Source organism: Phycodurus eques, chromosome 5 (assembly GCF_024500275.1).
Source record: "Phycodurus eques isolate BA_2022a chromosome 5, UOR_Pequ_1.1, whole genome shotgun sequence".
Classification (NCBI taxonomy): Eukaryota; Metazoa; Chordata; class Actinopteri; order Syngnathiformes; family Syngnathidae; genus Phycodurus; species Phycodurus eques.
The window spans coordinates 23189544-23213544 of NC_084529.1; the positions used below are offsets into that span (position 1 = coordinate 23189544).

A 24001-nucleotide genomic window follows, 5' to 3' on the forward strand; every position below is an offset into this window, starting at 1 on the left:
GGGGAAATATTGGGTTTTTACGGAGGAGCATACCGTAATTTCTCGTGTATAATGCGCATTCCACCCCCCCCCCAAAAATGTTTTTTGTCAAAAGTCAATGGTGCACATTATACATAGGTATCGGGGGGAAATGGAAAAAAACTTTCACATTTTATAAATGTATGCCGCCATCTAGAGGTTAGGAAAAAGCTGTGAATTTCAAAATAAGAGTCAGTAAATAGAAATGCAAATATTACGTGTTCAAATAAAGTGCCTAACTTCAGAATAAATATTTGAAAAAAACTAACAAAATACAAATAAATAATAATAATAACAATATAATCATGTTTTGATCATATGGGTAGAAGCAAAATCATGCATTGTAAAAATGCATTATACATGGGTAGCAGTGTTTTCCAGAATTTTGAGGTCAGCTTTGGGGCTGCATATTATACATGGGTGTGGATTATACACGAGAAATGACGGTGCTTAATCTGTTAGTCTATATACTGGGTGGGCAAAGTATGGTCCGCGGGCCACATACAATCTGCTCCCTTCTACATTATCAAGAGTGCATTTATTTCGACACCAATTCCTGAAATGGATTAATTAATATGTACTAGATTTTTTCATTTTTTACAATTCCTTTTCCAGCATCTCACTATATCCTGAAGTTGGCTGATTGATTTATTGTAAATAATACAATAACACTTTCATATATACACATTTAACAATATTGTGTTCATTATATTAAATGTTAATTAAATAATGTAATAATAATACAGACAGGTCAGCAATGCAAATGAAAATCTGTTCTGAGTTGCCTTGCCTGGATAAATATGTTAAATTAATATAAAATATGAATACTTGGTTAATTACAATTAAATTGATCATAAATAGGGCAACGAAGAATACATTTATTATTAAAATATACTGTAACAGTTTATTTATTGTTATACATTAGAAAAATTTACTTTTATACATTCTTATATAATTGGTTAATGGATTTATTGTAAATGATACAATGAAAACGTATACAATTTAACAATTTGTGAGAAATTATCAAAATATAGTATTAGTTGATTGTATTACTGTATATTATAGTAAAATAAAAAACATTATACATACATATACAGTAAATGTTTTGATTTATTTATATGAAGTAATAGTTACATTTTAATGAATTATAATTAATTAACCTAAGAATGATTTTTGTTCTTAAAATATGCATTAAATATTACATAACTTTGGTAACAAAATAAATATATATATATGTATAGATATATATATTAAAATATAAACATGATAATTATTTTATTATAAAATAAGCTATTTTACCTATTTTATATACATATTTTATTTATTTATTTATTTTTACCTCAACTACAAAAGACCTGGCCCATCTACGTGTTTTAAAAATCAAATGGGGCTCTTGTGCACAAACATTTGCCCACCCCTGCTGTAGATTATGTTACGCACAACAGCAGGCTGTAAATAAACACTTACCTTGAAAATAATCAGACTTGCCGTCCATAAAAATGTAGTTTACCAGAATGACACTGAAGATACTGGTCCAAAGGTGCAGGTCGTTGAACAAGAGCACAAAGCCCACATCCTGGCAAAGCAGCAATGAGGTTTATTTCAAAATCAACTTGAATGAATGCAACAGAGTATAAAGAGAAAACTTTACATAGAAGGCGTTGAACAAGACCAGGATTGGAATCTGGAGCATGCAGACCTGCACAGCAATGCAACTGCCCACCTCTAAACTGGAGGCAAAAGCAAAAAAAAAAACGGTTAAATGCCAAAAGACATATTTTAAATGTACTTTATTCATGAGGGTACCTGAGACTTATGTTGTTTTGAAGTGCAAACTGGATCCCGTTGACAATCTCAGGGATCTCGGGAACCATGGCGAGAATTGTTACCCCAATAAAATACTGGAGACGGAAAACAAAAACATAAGCCCAGGAGGGTGAAGAATCCAAAAAAACGAGCAAGCCAGTGTAGCGGATACGCCCTATGGGACACATGTTCCACAGCCTCCCCCCCAAGGACTGATAAACTTTTGCATTCCTGCTTCCTGAACCTCAACCAGCCGGTTTGTTTTAACAAGACACAGGAAACCTGGTTTATATCATCTGAAGACATAAAACTGGTTGCAAGTCTCCTTATGACTTGCACAGCATGATTGGAGGAAGGAAGTGATTGATGACTGTTGAACAATGGAACATGGTCACCCCAACTCCCCCAGTGGTGATTAGAGACACTGCCTGTGAATATTAAAATGACATCGAATAATTCCCATGCTTGTAACAAACAAAAACATTCTTCATGAGTGTTTTAAAAGTATTCCTTGATGTCTGTGTCATTGGCAGTTTTACAGGTCCAACTATGAGACTTTGGGAGCTGCTCCTCTTGATTTGATGACAAACAGGATGAAATTATGTGTTGAACAATAAGTCGTCGATTTGCCAAGACTAAAGTTTAAACAATCATTTTATCATCATTCTATGAGTGAGAGACAATTTTAAAGTTGGGATTAATTGTTTTTTGAATATGCTGAGTCTCAACATACTTAGGGCGTGGCTCACGTAGATGGAACAAAATTTTAACTGGAAACCGGAGTCAATGGCTGTGGCCTTAATCTGTCCGCGAGCCCCCAGGAAGTCACTCCTGGCATTCTTACCAGTTACGCCCACAGTTGAGAGCAAGAGCGGGGCCCGCAACAAGTTCAAATGGCAGGAGCGCACCCCCAATGTGACAACAACATCTTTTTGCATCTCTTTTGTTCTTACTTTTTGTGCATCTTCTTCAACTAAACCTGCCTCTGTTCCTCCTGAGTTAAATGAGAAAGACCAGACCCGGTGACCTATGTCGTCGAATAAAACATTGCCGTGATTACCAGAAAGTACAAATTGGTGCATAGTAATCTAGGGTTTAAGTTAGCGAGCTCACACGAATCCCAACTTTACTCTCCCTCACTATGATTCAACTCATTTCACATTAAATTACATTACGAGTTCAGTCATTCACCTTATATCTTCTTCTTTACGAATGTTTATCTGTACTTTGTGTTTTTCTAGAAAAGTCCCTCTGCATTGTTCCCTGTAGTTCCCCGTAGATTTAATTACATTTTCTATAAAATTCCATTTGCTGTTGTGCTTTGTGGGTGTTTGAGTGAAATCGTAAAACCGCTTTAAATCGAGGACTATTCATTTTTATTAATTTGGCGAGCCTTCTAAATACTGAGCTTGATCGAGGTTTTTTGTCGCTTTTCCTAAAATCTACGAATATAAAGAGAGACGTGGTGCCCTATAAAAGACAAAGGTAGTTTGATTGTAACGTTAGACGTACGTCGAACTACACCGGAAGTAAATGCAGGCGTTCATTTTCCGACGTATTCGTTTCCAAAATTAATTATGCTTTTATCCAAAACCAATATACACTACACCAAACTGCAGTGGTGGGTTACTGTATTTAAGTAGATTTTTCAGGTCTCGATACTTAACTGTACTTACTTGAGTATTTATTAGGGATGAAAATTAAGAATTTTGCAATTCTGATTCCATTATCAATGCTGCTTATTCTTGTCTTCTTGTGTGAGGGAATTAAATAATATGAATGGGTTTGTTTACTTTAACTTCAGAGTACCTTCAACTTCGGACATATGTGTGCTTGTACTTAGTACCGAGTATGAGTACTTTTGTCAACCTGGGAGAGATTGGGCTGGTTGAGGATGGGCTGTATGTGCTCGGTGGCGAGGTCGGCACAGGCAGACGTGAGGACGGTGGCCATGATGAGGATGAACAGAGACCTCCATCGGGACCAGTGAACCACAGCACCGCCGTGCTGGTTTTGGCCGCTCTCTGGTTAGAAAATACTTTGTGAATTAGCACGTTTGCATTTTGCTCAGTCTTATTACTGCACACCGCAGGGGGAACAGTCCTACCTTGTCCGTCTCCAACGTGGATGTCATAGATGTGGGAGTGTGTCTTGAGCGTGAATATCAGTCCAATGATGTAAGCCACAGGCAAGAGGGCAGAAATGGTGTAGACCAGAGGCCTAACAACAACGATACACTTTTTGGGGAATCTGTAAAAATCTCTGTATCCTCCTGTTTCCATTTATACAACAGAGTAGATTTCTAAACAGGCACACATTTTACATTGAGTAAGCTGTTCAGATGAGATCATCATTATTTGACAATAATTTTTTTTATGGCATTTTTCTAATGTAAATCATGTGCCTTCTGTAATAAAGGTTGAGAAACACTGGTCTAGAGATGACACATGAGGATTTACCGCCTTTCTGTATCTCTGGCAACAGTATGCACTGGAAAACATTTGTCATGCTTGTGGGAAAAAGAATAAAAAGTCTTACTCAACGTGGTGATGGAACAGCGTGCCATTTTTCTGTTGAATAGAAAGAAAGAGTTGCATGGTATTGTATACAATGTTCAGTATACCAAAGTGCCTTGACTTCCTTTCAGACCCAGGGTGCTCACCACATCATAGTGACAGTTGTGGCAGACAAATGGGCCACTGCTGTTGCTTGTAGTGTTTGCTGATGTGGAGTTGGTGCAGGCATCGCACACAAAGTTCCCATACGCCTTGGAGAACAACGTGGGGGCGAAGACTCCTGCGGTTGAAAGTACAGTGAACCCCTACACACCAGACACAGCCCGGAATAGTTGAAAATCTGCGATGTGGACAAACTATGTTTAAAAAACAAATCATTGTATTACCCTCAAACACATTGTAAACATATTTGAAATAAAATCTATTTTCAAGCATAAAATACTGTCCTGAATTTTAGTTAGATAGGCTACTTGTGGTAACATGCAGCACGCCGCTCGCAAAAGCAGCAAGCTGCTGGCGGAACTGCCTTGGCTCCGTAGATGCACACGTGCGGCAGTTTTACGGAAGGTCAACTATTTATCCATGGCTGAAAGTACTCCGGCGTAGTGCTTTTTTTGACAAGACTCTCCCTATTTATGTATGTGTGTTGAGGAGAGAAAAAAACAAACAAACGCTCAAGCGAGCGTGGAAGATACAGGTGTACGTGCGCTGTAAAAATTTCTACCATACGGTTTGTAATTGTCTGGTTGTCTTATATTTCCCTCTCACTGCTATTAAGGGGGAGTTAGTTCACTATGGTTTTTCCTCCGAGGGGGAAGGCGGTGCTGCTCACTGCGGGTTGTGCGGAAAGGCTCACCAGATTTCACAAGTGGGAGAAGCCACGTACCTTGCAATCGCTCGGTAAAGGGAAGCCTGCAGGCTGGGGGAGTCTATGCCTGGGCAGCCAACAGTGGCCAGCCAGGTCACCGCTCAGCCCCAAAATCAAGCAAATAACCACGAGGAACATTTGAGGTGCAGTGCAGCTAGTGGGCTAGCTTCCTGACTAACTACCATCTTAATCAAAGCACAACCAAGGGATCCACCATGCTGTCACAGTTTTGTTATGTGGGCTGGCTGTCACAGTCTAAGCACAGTGGCGTGGTCCAAGGCAAACTCAGTCGAAACGGGCCTTTCACATCCCATGTTCAGTTTTGACAAACAAAGGGTGAGTACTGTATGTCATTTAGGACAAAATGTTCCCGCTTTTTAAATCTGTTACAATTCTCTGACAGCTTAAGTTAGTGTACATAACCATTTTTATATTCGCCCCATCCAGTAAATAATATTTACTACCCATAAATTTCAATATTAATTTGATTATCAACAAAAAGTGTGAATGTTGTAATGTTTTTGTTGCATTTACGGCACTTAAATTTTTTGAAAGGCCTATAAAGAAATTAAAAAAATACAAACAGATTTAAACATAGTATTATTGAGAGAGACAGCAAGAGCAATGGATAACACAAAAATATTTTACAAACAGTATAAGAGATAAGAGGAACAACTGCAATAAAAATCTGCAATATAGCGGGACCGTGAAGCAAAAACCGCGATGTAGCCGAGGATTACAGTATCTGTATTCTGTGATGATAAATTGCAGGGACTCATTGTTCCAGGGCTGGGACTCATTGTTTCCAAACATGTGCATCCCGGTACTCACAAAGTAACTGTAAAATGATTTATGACACAGAGCCACAGTCGGAAAAGTCCCCACTGAAGGCCCAGGTGCCAAATGCACGAGCCACCATTGTCTTTCAGTTACCTCCAACAGAGATGAAGAGCAGCGCAGAGCTCACTCCTGTGCAGCGGCTGTTAAATCTTTGCTCGCAATGTCTCAACCCTCCAATTATCATACAGATGCCCTGGGAGACAAAAAAAAGTTGCGTTCGTACAATAACTTGGAATGTTGCAATGGGTGTGTGTGTGTGTGTGTGTGTGTGTGTACAAAATGTGACTCCTCACAGGGATGAAGAGGATGCACCCGAGAAGCGTGCCAGTCAGCGCCGCCTTCACAACCTCCTGCAGGCACGGGTTGGCTGCCCGGTGACCCCTCAGCAGAGCCGTAATGTAAAAAGTCAACTCGGTGACTGAGCCAAAGGTGGCGTTGACGACGGCACCCACGGCAAAGTTACTCTGGGCGGAGATGCTGCGAGAGAGTGCCGAAAGGAGCAAATTGAATCGTGTTAAGGTTTTAACGTCAGTGGTTCTCAAACTCCCCTCCTTGAGCCATCACCTTATTGTGGTTTGTATGTCCCAATGATCCTAGGAGCTAAGTTGTCTGGGGCTTCACGCTCCTGGTAGGGTCACCCATGGCAAATAGGTCCTCGGTGAGAGACCAGACAAAGCACGGCTCCAAAAACCCCTATGGTGAATACAATAAATGGATATAGGTTTCCCCTGCCCGGATGCGGGTCACCAGGGCCCCCCTCTGGAGCGAGGCCTGGAGGTGGGCCCAACCAGTCTACATGTGTTTTGTGGACTTGGAGAAGGCGTTTGACCGTGTCCCTCGGGGAGTCCTGTGGGGGGTGCTTCGGGAGTATGGGGTACCGAACCCCCTGATACAGGCTGTTCGGCCAGTGTCAGAGTTTGGTCCGCATTGATGGCAATAAGTTGGACTCGTTTCCGGTGAGGGTTGGACTCCGCCAAGGCTGCCTTTTGTCATCGATACTGTTAGTAACTTTTATGGACAGAATTTCTAGGCACAGCAGAGGCCGGCGGACCCTCTTGGGTCCCTCGGTGTGGGACGTGTCCCGTCCACCGTGCTGCTCTCGGGTGGACCCCTGGACCCGATCCTTCCCCGCAATTGATTGGGTGGGGTCCTCAGCCTCCGCGGTGCGATTAGAACAATTACAGAACACTGTGTGTCAGTCTTTGTGCATGTAAAACGGTGTCAATTCACTTGCATGTGTCCGCAGGCACACACCCCTGGGACTCTTTTACTGGGTGTGGGTCCACACACTTATTGCGACAAATAACTCATGAATATGCAAATCGTCCTCACTTATACTCTCGTCCTGTAGACTTTTATAATTTGCATAGTTTATCCCACCACACTTCAGTTGTACAGCCGGGTTCACGACCCTTGTCCTGGATGCTTCTTCTCCTATCCTTGTCCTGTTCTATCTTGTCCTGTCCGTCCCTCACTGGGTGTATCACTACAGCCCCATGCAATATTCATATTTAATGTTTCATTGTTGTAGGTAATCTAATGGTTTACTTCTCTCATCCTGTTTACAATTAGTGCTTTGTCTTTTGTCTTTGTCTGTCTCTCCCCTCTAGAAACTTTGTTCTGTTCGACGCATCGACTCTGATTCTCAATAAACTTAAATTATAATAAGAAACCACATCGGAAACTCCACTGTGACACAGTAAAACTGTTCCGGCATAAAAGGGATACAGATCTTCCATTCTGCTTGACCTAACAGACGAAAGGACAAAAAAAAAAAAAAAAAACATGCACTCACACCAAAAAACTCAACACACTATATATTCTCAATCACACCCAAAAAAAAATAATAACTCTTAGAAACACACACGATATGTGTCAGAAAACCTCTCAGACACCAAAGACACGTCCAATAAAAACTCTCCCAGGCCTTTTTACGGAATAAATTTTTCATTGGTGGGCATTTTTTTTGGGTGTATGTGAGAGGTTTTCTGGTGTGTGAGAAGGTTTTGTGTGTTTGTGAGTCTATGTGTGTGTGTGTGTGGTTTGTTTGGGAATGTGTGAGGTTTCCTTGTGTCAGGAGATGTGAGCTCACCTGGCGATGCCCATGCCGATGTAGTGTGACAGAGGTATGATGGAGACAATTGCTATGCCGAACTTCACGTCAGAGCTGGCGTACTGGTTATCGCTGTCAATGTACCCGATTATCAGCGCAATTATGACGAGAGGGAGGAGGTCTGGCAGGAGGGTCACAGGTAATAACTGATCTTAATTATGGAACCTCCAAAACGGAACAAACGTGGTATAACATGCAGTTCAGCCACAACTTTCTGGACAAATGTACCTCAAAAGTCAACCAAACAGGACAGGTATAAACCTAGCCGAATCGCATTGTAAGTGTCATATTTAAAAAGAGGGCAATTGAAACTTAACGGATATCTATAACTTCATTGAAGCAGCGTAAGCTGGAAAATTTATTTTTTTAACATCTGAACTAATGCTGTGTGTTCTTATTGTTTTTATAGTGTGTGGTATAGCTATTTGGGATGACAGTAGTACCAACATTGACCTATTAGAGGCAACATAGTGCCACAGGGCATCCTGATAGCCTGAAAATCCAAAAGAAGAAACTGTAATAGTAGAAGAAATAGAAGAAACTAGGACTTTGTGTTAAACATAAATTAAAACAGAATACAATGATTTGCAAATCATGTTCAACCTATATTTAATTGAATACACTACAAGGACAAGATATTTAATGTTCAAACTGATAAACTTTATTGTTTTTAGCAAATAATCATTAACTTAGAATTTCATGGCTGTAACACGGTCCAAAAAGGCTGGGCCAGGGTCATGTTTACCACTGTGTTACATCACTTTTTCTTTTAACAACAATAAACGTTTGGGAACTGAAGATACTAATTGTTTAAGCTTTGTAGGTGGAATTCTTTCCCATTCTTGCTTCATGTACAGCTTCAGCTGTTCAACAGTCCGGGGTCTCCGTTGTCGTATTTTACGCTTCATAATGCGCCACACATTTTCAATGGGAGACAGGTCTGGACTGCGGGCAGGCCAGTCTAGTACCCGCACTCTTTTACTACAAAGCCACGCTGTTGTAACACGTGCAGAATGTGGTTTGGCATTGTCTTGCTGAAATAAGCAGGGGCGTCCATGAAAAAGACGTTGCTTGGATGGCAGCATATGTTTCTCCAAAACCTGTATGTACCTTTCAGCATTAATGGTGCCTTCACAGATGTGTGAGTTACCTATGCCACTGGCACTAACACAGCCCCATACCATCACAGATGCTGGCTTTTGCACTAACACAGCCCCATACCATCACAGATGGTATGGGGCTGTGTTAGTGCCAGTGGCATACTTTGCGTCCATAACAGTTTTTTTTTTTTTGAACAGTTTTTCTTTTGAACTTTGCGTCCATAACAGTCCGGATGGTTCTTTTCCTCTTTGGCCCGGAGGACACGACGTCCACAATTTCCCAAAACAATTTGAAATGTGGACTCGTCGGACCACAGAACACTTTTCCACTTGGCATCAGTCCATCTTGGATGAGCTCAGGCCCAGAGAAGCCGGTGGCATTTCTGGGTGTTGTTGATAAATGGCTTTTGCTTTGCATAGTAGAGTTTCAAGTTGAACTTGCGGATGGAGCGCCAAACTGTATTCACTGACATTGGTTTTCTGAAGTGTTCCTAATCCCATGTGGTGATATCCTTTACACATTGATGTCAGTTTTTGATGCAGTGCCGCCTGAGGGATCGAAGGTCACGGGCATTCGATGTTGGTTTTTGGCTTTGCCGCTTACATGCAGTGATTTCTCCAGGTTCTCTGAATCTTTTGATGATATTATGGTATATTATGATGAAATGCCTAAATTCCTTGCAATTGTATGTTGAGGAACATTGACCTTAAACTATTCGACTATTTTCTCACGCACTTGTTCACAAAGTGGTGAACCTCGCCCCATCTTTGCTTGTGAATGACTGAGCAATTCAGGGAAGTTCCTTTTATACCCAATCATGGCACCCACCTGTTCCCAATTAGCCTGTTCACCTGTTGAATGTTCCAAACAGGTATTTGATGAGCATTCCTCAACTTTCTCATTCTTTTTTGCCACCTGTCCCAGCTTTTTTGGAACGTGTTGCAGCCATAAAATTGTAAGAATGATTATTTTCTAAAAACAATAAAGTTTGCCAGTTTAAACATTAAATATCTTGTCTTTGTAGTGTATTCGATTAAATATAGGTTGAACATGATTTGCAAATCATTGCATTCTGTCTTTATTTATGTTTAACACCACATCCTACCAACTTCATTGGAATAGGGGTTGTTTATAGGGATGGCAAATATTTGACATTTTTATTGTGGTGAATGACTTGAGACATTTTATGATAAAACAAACGATTAACCCAAACAGTTGCTCCTCTATTGTATCCAGGAACAACTACCCGGTTTGCTGGGGGCACATAAGAAAACATGGCACGCTCAGTTAGCGCCATACTTATCGTTTGATTGTACTCACCTTATAATAGATTTCATAATTGCATTTTTTTTACGAACGTACGTTGTTGACTTCTGTTGTGATTTGGTGCGATACACAGTGGTACCTTGACTTATGAGATCAAGTTGTTCTGTGAACAAGCTCGTACCTTAGTTTACTTGTACATCAAATCAGATTTCCCCATTAAAATTAACTGAAATGCCATTCATCTGTTCAAGCAAAAAAAAAAAAAAAAACACTCTTTTTTTGTTTTGGTTTTTATTACAGAGAAATAGCAGCACATTGTATAAAAACATGATAAAACATACTAAAAGAAGGTAAAGAAATGCACTGGTTTTATAAAGTGTAATTACTGTACGTAGTGTAATATTTGTGTGTTGGACTTATTTTTTGGGTGATCAACCGAACGATAGCACACAACTCATATGTCAAGGTACCACTTACAGCTACATATCTAAATGACATACCTAAATAAATTGTGCAACGGAAGCCTGCAGATTACTATAAATGTGATTTATTGTTCTCAAATTTGTAGTGGAACTGAGTGAGGGTTCAGGCTATATCCCTATTGCATTTTCCAGCTAATAAATAACATTTATAGTCTTCTGCAGGCTTCTGTTACACAATTAGGTACGTGATCTCAATAAATTAGAATAAATATCGTCTAATGTATTGAGATGTACCCAAAACTTAAAACTGAATTGAATAACTATGCTCACAGCAGTAAAGGATACTGACAGCAAATACATTGATGCCATCAACAGTGTACTTGTAGTAGTACCAGTTTGCTGCATGGTAGCAGCACAGCAGCGTCCGGCTCTCGTAGCCTTGACACTGAAGTAAAAAAAGCAATAAAACGTTAATGAGCGTGAACAAGCATGTGTCGTAATATAAAAATCTGTTCTCTTGCCTTCCTCTGCGAGCTGGCTGACACGGACACATCCTCTGGTGGCAAGAGAAGGATGACACCTAAAGTGCGCGCGTTCATCTTGGCTACGGGGATGGTGAAGACCAGGATCCAGGAAAAGAGGCAGACCAGAGAGTGGATAATCACCAGAGGAGGATATCCCAGCAAGAGCCACACATAAGTGGAGAATCGACACTAAAAACAAGAGGTGGGGCTCAGTAGACTTTAATTGGATGAAATTCTGTGGATTGTTTAAACATTTTGGTGTTTAATTTGTTTTATTGATAAGCCAGTTTTACAGTAAACTTAAACTGAAAGTGACAGATAAACAGCTTGAAGCATGCACACTATATCTCTTATTTGTAGAATTGCGTGAGTGACAGAGTGAGAACAGGTGCTAAGGAATGTCTTAAAATGTTGGTGTTTTAATAAATTAAATGTGTTTAAAGCATGTAGTGGTAAAACTATATCAAAATAAAGCGTTTTTACATGGTCTCTCGATAGCGTGGCTTTTCACCTATCACAGATGAGTCTGGAACATGTCCTCCACAATAAATGGGTGTTATATATTATTTTTGTATATTTATAGTTTTGTCACTATACTTAGCCACATGATTTTATGACATTGTACAGGTGTACCTAAAGAAGTGGCAGGTGAGTGTATTGGCACAGTTAAAGTGTTACCCAGTAGCTTGAGTGCGCTGGTCGCTCTGACGGCTCCTCCGGGACTGGACTCTCGGTGGGGGACGGCAGCAGCACCGGCGAGCTGTCCTCCATCCACTCCACATTGCACTCACAGTCAGGCATTTCGTCACAACATCTGAGAAATGTATGTCTAATCTGTATGAATACATGTCCAACAAAAGAAAGTGTAAGCATTAGAATAACAATCAAGCACTCACAATCATAAGAAGCGAACAAATGGCAACATAAGGTGTGTGCATTTGCCTAAAATAAGAATCATGAACATATCATTAAATACAGTGATCCCTCGTTTTTCGCGGTTAATGGGGACCAGAACCCCCCGCGAAAGGTGAAAAACCGCAAAGTAGGATTTTCCTCCCCCCCAGGAATTTTCGTGTATGTGGGTACCAGAATGTTTAAAATATGTAAACAGTATTTATTCTTCTCATATTTGAGACAAAGATTACAACAGCACACATATTTACTTAAATCTTTAATTGTAAAACCTTATACAGTAATTAACATTCATCAACATTGCCTTCTGAGAGAGGCGAAGAGGCTTGCGTTGGTGGCGGAGAAGAGGCTCTCACTTGACTCGTAGAGGCTTTAGGTTCACTCGGAGACTCTTCTGCTGGAGGCGCTGATGATGTAGCTGGGGTTTTACCTGGGAGAAAAGCATGGTGATGGGTAGTTGTTGTCTTTGTTTTTTCTTTTGCTTCAAAATTCCCCTGAACAAGGATATAACCCCGTCTCTTATTACACAGAGTTACCACACGTTTTGCTTCCTTATCGAAGCAGTTTTGCGGATGTTTGCTTCCTCTTTCTTGATCTACCGCACTGTAGATTCATTCACACCATAATGGCGTGCGACAGATGCATAACTTCTGCCCTCTTTGATCATATCTAAAAGTTTGGCTGTATTTTTTCATTTTTATTTTTTGATGAATTGTTTTTTTTGATGAATATTTTGGAAAAACCCGCAAAACGTGCAGCACGAAGTGGCGAGGGAACACTGTAATACATTTTTCAATGGCCTACTGTCCAGTAAGTATATAAATTAATACCTGATGAACTAACTTGCCAAATGGCCACAGGAAGTAACAGGACAACTTCCAGCAGAGCTTTCCTGAAGAGAAAGAAAAGGTATAAGGGTAGGGGAAAAACTGATCACTAACGATGAACTACACATGAACCCCAGCTATATCGTGGTTCACCATTCGCACGCCCACTAGATCACAAATATTTAAGTAATCTTCTTTATGGATTTTACAATAAACGGGCAAGTCTGAATTTAGAACAACTTGTGCCGCAACATGGCGAGCAGCACTGAGGTCTAATGAAAGAGATGCAGCATAATTCACACCAAAAAGAAAAGAACGCCCCAATGGTGTAAAACAGTACCACGCTTTGCCAAGAGAGAGAGAATGGCATCAAGGAGTTTCTTGTGTTTTAATGTTTAAATGTATTTAAAATGTGTGCGAAGGGTACAAACTATCCATTTTCTGAGCCGCTTATCCTCACTAGGGTCGCGGGCGTGCTGGAGCCTATCCCAGCTGTCATCGGGCAGGAGGCGGGGTACACCCTGAACTGGTTGCCAGCCAATCGCAGGGCACATACAAACAGACAACCATTCGCACTCACATGCACACCTACGGGCAATTTAGAGTCTCCAATTGATGCATGTTTTTGGGATGTGGGAGGAAACCGGAGTGCCCGGAGAAAACCCACGCAGGCACGGGGAGAACATGCAAACTCCACACAGTCGGGGCCGGGGATTGAACCCGGGTCCTCAGAACTGTGAGGCTGACGCTCTAACCAGTCGCCCACCGTGCCGCCGGAAGGGTACAAACTATTAAATATTTTTTATATATATATGGTCTCTCTATATTCCAGATTTGCAGTACTCCTAGTGTAACGACCCACCTACCATAGGGTGCACCGATGACAGTGAGGAACATTAATACGCCCACTAGCAGGTACATCATGGAGAGCCACCAACCAAATAGAAACACGTAAGTCACATTTCCACATGTGAGGAGATGGCCTGCAAACAGGAAAAACACATTAAAAATAATGTAAAAATCATTAGTACCGTATATTACTAGTAAAACAAAAATGTTGTAATCTTTTTTTATTTTTAATGTAATATAATTTTTGCCAAAAAAGACTTCAAAATAGGAAAAAGATAATTTTTTAAAACCGTCTCAGTCCTAGCTCATTGAAATTCACTTTTTCAGCTGTAATGTAAAACCATTAAGTCAAGATCTGATCCAGATATCAGTGAGTCTCTTCTTAAAACTCACTTTTATCACTTGGTTAGACAATTCACATTTATTGATGTCCAAAAATAGTTGGGTCTCTTGAGTACTCACACACTCATCAAGTGCGAAATTAAACAAAGTTAACTTTTTTGTTATAAGTCTATTTTTAAAAATGTGTCTGTGAATGAGCCTTTCTGAATCGGCTAATTTACACAAGTGCCCACACCCGGAATTTATCCGCCCATGACTGGTATGATACTTTGATGAAAGCATGTCACAGAGAGACATGTTATTAAGACACGAAGGGAACCATTTAAAAATTGCGGGACATAAGTATAATATTTTACAGTCTCATTGATTTGTTTTATTGTGCTTCATGGATGTGCCGTGTGAAATCGTTTTATTTGTATTTTGTTGGTTTTATAATACAGTGGTGGCTTGAGATACGAGTGAACCGGCTGACGAGTTTTTTGAGCTATGAGCCGTTGACTGGCCAAGTTTTTGCAATCCAGTTAATATCTTTACATTTTCTTCAATTATGTTTTTAAGACTATATTTTACAATATATTGCTACTTGTTTTTTTTTTTTTAATTTATGTTTTTGGAATTGGAACAGATTAAGTGCATTTACATTCATTTTAATGGGGAAATATGTTTTGAGATATGAGTGTTTTGAGATAAGCGCATGGTCACAGAACAAAGTACACTCGTAGCTCAAGGCACCGCTGTATGTTACATTGTTTTGAATGCACATAAGTACAATAGAATCGCTTTGTCAGATCCCAGCATATCAGGTTATGCCCGATTTGTTATTAGTTTTTGCCTGTGGCTCGAAACAAGGGATGGGCAAACTTTTGTTCTCAAGAGCCACATTGGATTTTGAAAACGGGCAGATGGGCCAGGTCATTTTCATCCATCCATCCATTTTCTGAGCCGCTTCTCCTCACTAGGGTTGCGGGCGTGCTGGAGCATATCCCAGCTGTCATCGGGCAGGAGGCGGGGTACACCCTGAAATGGTTGCCAGCCAATTGCAGGGCACATACAAACAAACAACCATGCGCACTCACATTCACACCTACGGGCAATTTAGAGCCTCCAATTAATGCATGTTTTTGGGATGTGGGAGGAAACCGGAGTGCCCGGAGAAAACCCACGCAGGCACGGGGAGAACATGCAAACTCCACGCAGGCGGGGCCGGGGATTGAACCCGGGGTCATTTTCAATGATGTAAAAATATTCAAATGTTGGAGAAAAAAAAAAAAAAAAAAAAAATGGAAAAGTTAAAATGTGTATGTAATTATCTAAATGTTTATATTCATAATAAATAATAGTCTTAATACATTTAGTTTTAATTGTAATCAATTAAGCAACTATTCAATCAAATAAAGTTAAATGTAATGTATATAGAACATTTCATTTTATTTTAATTATTTAATGAGATAAATTAATAAAACACAAAGAGTTCATTTTAATAACCATTTTTTAAGAGGGGGGGGGGGGGGGAGACCTAAATTGACGCAACATACATTACAGCACTCTTACTCATGTAAATGTTTGGTGGGCCGGATCATAGAATGGAGCGTGCTGTTCCACTCCTTCAACATACTGTAGATTTTTGCAGGTGACTTTAGTGTAGGCGTTGTCATCATGCCTTTTTGGTAATATTAAACCAGACTGAATTGATCACCACAGAGTGCACAACCAGTACCTGCACCAGCACTATGTGGCTTAATGACGTTCAGTTCTGAGTAGAGCTCTTTCACCACTTCGGACCTGTCTTCAAAGGGACGCTCGGTCACGTGGCTCTTCCATTTTCTAAAGCCAAACTGAAACACACCCATATACACTACTCATGAAAACTTCTGGATATTGAAATTTCAGGACAAACCTAAAATGTACTACTCCAGAAGAATTGAATTTGACTTTCTCTAAATATTAGAACTCACATGTCCAATTGTTCAAGGTTTCAGTACTTTTTGCATAACTTCCTGTTCTCTAACAAGGAGCAGAATGTCAAAATTCACTGCAGGTGTTTGATCAATTAATCATAAAATTATAATATTTTCTGGTTATCAGAATTAGAATTTATACTGAAACAGTGGGGTTCATAATACTATTCACATTTTGGCATCGTGAGACCAGAACGAGACCAAACCACTGATCAACAGTACTTTGCATCACGAGGCTGCATACGGGATGTTAAGAAGAAAAAAAAAAAATGAAAATGTTTTGCCATTCCGCTACTTGTTAGAGATCAGCAACTTGTGCAAAAAAGCATTGCAAATCATCGTCATTGTCATCAGCAGGTTGTAAAAGAGATACAGAGACTGGAAGAGTCACAGAAGGGAATTGAAGTGAATACCCTTGGAAATGTGTTGGTCGAGATATGACTCAACCACCTGTTGTGAATTTTGCTGTTCAGTTCCTTGTTAGAGAACAGCAAGTTGTGCAAAATACTTTATATAGTGGTACTTTGACTGACTGCAAGAATCCCCCAAAGCACAATTTTTTTTCATGTTACAAGCGGTCACTTGGTCGATGTTTTTTGCTTTGTGTTGAAAGCTAAAATTTTAGGTATGAGTCAAATTCCACCCCTGACTTTTTGACAGTATTGTATGTATAGAGAAAGAAGTCTGTCAGAATATTTCCAGGACTTACGTCACAAAAGATATACGCATTTTAAATACAAAGTACAAGTTTTCCCCTTCGGAGTAATTCCCCTGGAGTCTAACACACTTTCCCAGCCTTCTCTGCCGCGTCCACTCCTGGAGGGATTTTTCCAGGATTCCTCGCAGCTCCATCATCACGGCCATCTTGATGGTGTTCACGTCTTCAACACGGGTCCCCTTGATGGCCCCCTTCAGCTTGGAAATGAGGAAATCCCATGGAGCCAGGTCAGGTGAGTAGGAAGATTGCCCCAGCACGGGGATGTTCTCCTCGGCCAGGAACTGTCAGATGCTCAAGGCATAGTGAAGCAGCCACAAGTCTCGCCTCTTCTCGTGTCCTGAACGAACTATACGTCACAGGATCTCTTCATAGACGTGAAAGTTGATCATCAATGATCAATGTATTATCATCGAAAACATGGAGTTTTGGGTTTGAAATACTTTATACTATATCTTTTTGTGACATCACCCCTGGAACTCTTCTGACATACCTCGTACATATACAGTACACTCGTGATGATGAATGTCGTCAGTCATACCCTGTAGTTGTTGACCAGCTTGTTGGCTTCCACTTTGTTCTCGGCTCTGATGGTTCTTATGCTTTGGATCTCCTCCCAGCTTTCTTCATAAGCATGATGGTTTGGATCTGAAGAGTTGACCAGAAACAAATGTTTGCAAAGCAAAATTTAATGAGCACAAACGTAAATGTTGCTGTGGACAGTACTCACACGCATGTGCTGACAGGTATTTTGTCGTGTACTGGGTAGGACATATCAGCTGGTGTGTGGCTGAAGAGCAACACTGTGCTGTTTGATGTTGTGGACCTTTGACAGGGCACTCGTGGAGCTGTCCATCATCGTCGGCTGCCTGGTCATCCTGTTCTTGTTCCTGTGGAGAGCCTGGAACACAGAAAATATAACCATTACTCCATTTTCTATAGCGCTACGGGTGAGCGGGGTACACCCTGGACTGGTCGCCAGTCAATCGCAAGGCACATTTACAGTAGATAAGTAATCAAGTCACAGTCACACCTATGGACCATTCAAGAGTCTTTAAGTAATCTAAAATGCATGTTTTTGGGGGAAAAAAAAAAAAAAAAACAATCACAGGGAGAACATACAAACTGCACTGTGCTGAGATTCGAATCTAAGACATCTGAACAAGTGAGGCAGACCTGCTAACCACTAGGTCATCATGCTGCCACAGTCAATAGCTGGTGGACGTATACATTGTGCATCTCACTAAATTTGTATATCGTGGAAAAATTCAGTAGTACAATTCAAAAAGTGAATTATTTACTATTACTGTACTGTATATAGATTCCTTCCAAATACAGTAAAATATTTCACTTTTTTTAAAAATCATTTTCATGATTATAGTTTACTGCTAATGAAACCCCCAAATTCAGCAGCTTATAAAAATTACACTATTACATATGAAACTATCAAGACCTAAAATAGGAATTTAGTAGGAACTCGACTTCTAGAAAGTATTTTCCTATTTATTTGATGAATCTATATAATGTATGAGTTTCACTTTTTGAATTGAACAATTGAAATACACTTTTCTACAATATATTTTTTAAATGCATATGTACAGTGGAATCTGTTGCAGGTTTCTTCCAAATTGTCCTCCCAAAAAACGCCTGTACGGTATCGTCAAATTAAATTCATAGGCATAGTCAACCGGATGTTCAACTATTACAATTTCTATCTGTAATGGATCTTTAATAAATTGCATTGTTCATGTACTGAGTAGTCAGACCCTTTCCCATTTCACAGTAAGTTCTTTTTCTGGTTGGTTACCGTCACATTCCTTTTGCTCGTTGCCATCGCTGGTACTCTGGGCACAATAAAGCCAAAGAAGAAGCATTGCACTTGTGGAGTTAACCCTTGAGCTGCTCAAGAAATCTCACTAGACATCATACGTAATGACGGTTTGACATTTGATTTTTTTTCCCCCCCAAAACATTGTTGAGTGAACTGCAAATTAAAAAAATTCAGTTAAATTCTGTGACATTTCCAGTACATTTCCATAGGAAGATGGGAAATTTGGGAAAATATTCCAAACTGGAAATTCCCATGGGAATTTGGGGAATTGACTGGGAATTGAGGGTAATTTAATGGAAAAGTATCATTTTCAAGCATAGATATAAACATTTTGTTTTGTACAAGCATACATCCATACAAAACAGATAACTCTCTTTGCCCACATGCAAGGGCATTACAGTACCTTGACTTTTTTTTTTTTTTTTTTCCCCATTTTACTCAAGCAGCATCATACCTGAAGCTCGCCCTTAACTCATATTTTGTCTCACAACACAAAGTAAAAAAAAATGTGTCGGCTCATACCTTGAAAAACTTGTAAGCTGCGGCACTTGTAGATCAAGGTAACGCTGCCATTTCATGAAATATAGTTTTAGTGAGAATTTTACGAAACTATAAACTGTTTAAATTCCAGATTACAAGCCAAACTTCAGTTTTGTAAATTCCTGGTTTATTTCCATAACTTCCTGTTACTTATCTTGGAAAATTGCCTTTGAAAAATTCCCAGAATTTTGCAACCCTAATCACAAATTCTTTTATCAAGTGATGGTGAAATGACCAAAAACACCAGTTCCCCATTATTTGAACTCACAAATCAACACAAAAACACCCCAAACCCATTATCATTCATTTTGCTAACAGCTTCTTCTTCTTCAGGCTAACCTAAAGTATGACTTTAATAAAGGCTATTCATCTAATGGCCGTTATTCAATGGCACTGTGTCAAGTGAGGAAAACACACTGCTTTCACGAGGAAACACGCAAACCTTGTGACTTCCCCCTCGCAATGTTTCCGAAATAACTTCTCTCACTTCCCGTGTTTGCATCTCACTTTCAGTATGCTTACTGTAATGTTCTCGCATCCAGGAAATTAGATAGCCGTCGGCGATGCACTTTTCAGCCATTTATTGAACGCAGTGAGAACAGCAAAACATACACACAATAAGCACACTCAAATAGGAGTTGCTGTCGGCCACAGCTCAAGCTCAGGGACTCACATGCAGACAGACTGCTGCTTAACGGGAACTGAAAACGATGACAAAAACGTGTTTGTGACTGCACCGCCACAGTGGGTACGGAAAGTTTTCAGACGGCCTTAAATGTTTCACTCTGTGATATTGCAGCCATTTGTTAAAATCATTTAAGTTAATGTTTTTCCTCATTAATGTACACACAGCACCCCATGTTGACAGAAAAAAATGAATTGTTGGAAGTTTTGCTGATTTATTAAAAAAGAAAAACTGAACTATCACACAGCCATAAGTATTCAGACCCTTTGCTGCGACACTAATATATTTAACTCGGGTGCTGTCCGTTTCTTCTGATCATCCTTGAGATGGTTCTACACCTTAATTGGAGTCAAGCTGTGTTTGATTATACTGATTCGACTCGATTAGGAAAGCCGCACACCTGTCTGTATATGACCTTACAGCTCACAGTGCAGGTCAGAGCAAATGAGAATCAGGAGGTCAAAGGAACTACCTGAAGAGCTCAGAGACAGAATTGTGGCGAGGCACAGATCTGGACAAGGTTACAAAACAATTTCTGCTGCACTTAGGGTTCCTAAAAGCACAGTGGCCTCCAAAATCCTTAAATGGAAGACGTTTGGGACGACCAGAACCCTTCCTAGAGCCGGCTGTCCGGACAAATTGAGCAATCGGGGAGAAGAGTCTTTGTGAGAGAGGTAAAGAAGAACCCAAAGATCACTGTGGCTGAACTCCAGAGATGCAGAAAGTTCTAGAAAGTCAACCATCACTGCAGCCCTCCACCAGTCGGGGCTTTATGGCATACTGGCCCGACGGAAACTTCTCCTCAGTGCAAGACACATGAAAGCCCGCATGGAGTTTGCTAAAAAAAACACCTGAAGGGCTCCAAGATGCTGAGAAATAAGATTCTCTGGTCTGATGAGACCAAGATATAAGATATTAACTGGACTGGCTAAATTAATTGACTTTTCTGGTGCTCATATTATTAGCAAACATGCTCATTTGACGTTAAACTGGATAGCGTTACGTAGAGCCGACGTTAGCTAGCTCAAATGCAACCAAAACGAAACATTTTAAAATTGAGAAAATGCTTTTCCCAAACCCGATGATGCAGGTTTGGTTCTGAGTTGTTCCCTTTAGAAAGGGCTTCTACATCTGAGATCTTCTCTGTATCTCTGTACTAGTGTCATACTGTCATAAAACACAAACTCGATGTATCGCCCACACCAAAAGGATCTGCTGTATTAATTGTTTTAAATTATGATTTTATTGACAAAGAAAATACAAATAAATAAATTATAATTACCTTTTGTGGTAATCTAGCTATGCAACCCCAAACAAGTTTTGACATTGTTTCAGTTTAGGGCAGCGGTAGTCAATCACATTTCTTCCACCCGGAAGTACCCTGGCACTTACGTGTGTGTTTACAAACATTATGAAAATGTCTATTGATGAACAGGGATTCACTGCCTTTTGACAAAAGCATCTCACAGACATGTTATTAAGACCCAGGAACTGTTTGCAATTGAGGGGTACATTTGAAACACCACAGAAATAAGTGTTGCTAACAACTCTGTCAAATGTGAATGATTACAAAAAAAAAAATCTAAGCATAAGCAAAAAAAAATAATAATATACAATTAAATAAAATACAAAATGAGGCTTGAAAAATCCGTCAGCTCTTTCCACTCTGGATTGCTGTGAATGCGCTGAAGCCACGCCCCACTAAACTTTCAATCATACTATACATCCAAAAATGTTCTTATGCCTACACATCCCTACATGTTTGAGCCGCAAAAATAATGTTTGATTAAAGCCTCCGGTGGCTTGAATACATCCCACCGGGTCATCGCGGTGCTTTCCGTGCCACGACGAGAAACGCTAGATATCAAGCTAACAGCCTCCCAGAGGCTCCTCGGAGCTAATGCTAAGGACAGGCAGCGGGCTGAATTCTCTTTAGAGGGTCTTCAAACTAAACCGTCGCCCCCAAGGGTAAACTTAAAACATGTTACACTTGCGTGGTTCAATATTACAGCCATACTAAGGCACACTGTATAACGTGGAGTATACGTTGGGAATGAGTGCCGTTGCCAGTTAACTTAATTTGCAGCTCACTTTGAGGGTGTTCAGATGGTCTCTTCCTCCTGCGGCTATTTGCGTCAGCGCCCGGCGCAGACCAGTGTGACATCCTGCGCTGCAGCGAGAAGAAGCGCAGCCGAATGCAGAGTCGCTTCGCCCCAACGAAAGCCGATTGACAGGGGAAATCGGCAAGTGGAATTGTGGGAAATGTAGGCAATCAGTAGTTCTCTAGTCTTAAAGGAAAACCTACCTAATAGGCAGTGTGCCCAGTCGGAAAAGAGGGTTCTCGTGTCGAAAGGAATTAAATACAAAAAAATAAAAGTCAAATGAAAATGAGAATTATAAATGAGAATTAGTTACATTAAAAAACAAGAATCATATAGACGGGACATCTAATCATAACAGTATAGTTTTCGATCATGTGATCGGTATTTGTTTGTCTGGTTTGTTTGTTGAAGGTCGTCATCGGGAGGATAAACTCGGCGCAATTACTTTCTTTTCCTTGACTAATGTTCAGCGTCCTCGCCCTCATTCAAAATCGGTGCAGTTAAACGGTAAAATGAGACTTTGTCCCTCCCAACTGTATTATTGCGGCCAAACGCTGCACAGTAATTCATCTTTTTTTGGCTATCAAATATACTGTATCTACTCAAAACTGTAAGCACCAGAACAAAACAATGCGTCGCCCTCCAACATGGCGGCGGCGAAAAAGTGAAAATGGTGAAACATAGTACAGTATTTTCTTTATATTAAAAAATGAAAATGTAACAAAAGCTTAGTGTTACAAGACATCACACTTAATTTATTATTATTTTTTAATGTAAAACAAGTTCATTGGAATGTTGTCACAGCATTGTTATTTAAAAATGGTAAATACATGCTACATGATATCAAACTGTTTGTCATTTTTAAAGTGTTTTAAGTTGAATGTTAAAAGAAATCACACATTATTTTAATTTTCAAAAATTTATACCATACGGGTGCACGACTGGTTAGCACATCTGCCTCACAGTTCTGAGGACCCGGGTTTAAATCCCAGCGTGGGTTTTCTCCGGGTCCTCCGGTTTCCTCCCACATCCCAAAAACATGCATGGAAGGTTGTTTGAAGACTCTAAATTTCCCGTAGGTGTGAATGTGAGTGTGAATGGTTGTTTGTTTATATGTGCCCTGCGATTGGCTGGCGACCAGTTCAGGGTGTATCCCGCCTCTCGCCCGAAGATAGCTGGGATAGGCTACAGCACGCCTGTGACCCTAGTGAGGATAAGCGGTACGGAAAATGAATGAATGAATGAACGTAGACCAGTGACTTTCTCCCAAAAATGTGTGTGCTGTGAAAATTCATCACGTGTGCTTGCAGAAAATGATCTTGATGAATTTATTTGGTCTGAAAATGATTATCTATTTACTACAAATAATACTACATTATTTCTTTGTTGCGGCATTGTGGACGACTGGTTAGAGCGTCTGCCTCACAGTTCTGAGGACTGGGGTTCAAATCCCGGCCCCGCCTGTGTGGAGTTTGCATGTTCTCCCCGTGCCTGCGTGGGTTTTCTCCGGGCACTCCGGTTTCCTCCCACATCCCAAAAACATGCGCGGTAGGTTGATTGAAGACTCTAAATTGCCCGTAGGTGTGAATGTGAGTGTGAATGGTTGTTTGTTTATATGTGCCCTGCGATTGGCTGGCAACCAGTTCAGAGTGTACCCCGCCTCCTGCCCGATGATAGCTGGGATAGGCTCCAGCGCTCCCGCGACCCTTGTGGGGATAAGCGGCTCAGATAATGGATGGATGGATATTTCTTTGTTCATCTATCAA

General features: G+C 40.3%; 1 protein-coding gene across 4 annotated transcripts in view; it reads right to left on the reverse strand.

Moving 5' to 3' along the window:
* The window catches only part of LOC133403313 (uncharacterized), a 26021-nt gene extending 3656 nt beyond the window's left edge, over positions 1-22365 (reverse strand). Inside the window, exons 1-19 of one of the 4 annotated variants that reach the window (XM_061678161.1) lie at positions 22225-22365; positions 17808-17978; positions 17619-17725; positions 16122-16239; positions 14080-14196; positions 13217-13278; positions 12153-12308; positions 11472-11663; positions 11296-11395; positions 8141-8282; positions 6342-6525; positions 6142-6241; positions 4487-4620; positions 4363-4394; positions 3932-4044; positions 3694-3848; positions 1825-1919; positions 1670-1748; positions 1486-1594 (exon numbers count right to left, since the gene is read on the reverse strand). In XM_061678161.1, the coding sequence (XP_061534145.1) occupies positions 1486-1594; positions 1670-1748; positions 1825-1919; positions 3694-3848; positions 3932-4044; positions 4363-4394; positions 4487-4620; positions 6142-6241; positions 6342-6525; positions 8141-8282; positions 11296-11395; positions 11472-11663; positions 12153-12308; positions 13217-13278; positions 14080-14196; positions 16122-16239; positions 17619-17725; positions 17808-17978; positions 22225-22297 (2239 nt within the window). In that variant the 5' untranslated portion in view covers positions 22298-22365. Of the gene's footprint in view, positions 1-1485; positions 1595-1669; positions 1749-1824; positions 1920-3670; positions 3849-3931; positions 4045-4362; positions 4395-4486; positions 4621-6141; positions 6242-6341; positions 6526-8140; positions 8283-11295; positions 11396-11471; positions 11664-12152; positions 12309-12742; positions 12817-13216; positions 13279-14079; positions 14197-16121; positions 16240-17618; positions 17726-17807; positions 17979-22224 lie in introns of those variants that run through there. The other 3 variants (XM_061678162.1, XR_009768641.1, XM_061678164.1) reach the window with 3 other exon arrangements.
* Positions 22366-24001: the final 1636 nt, after the last annotated feature.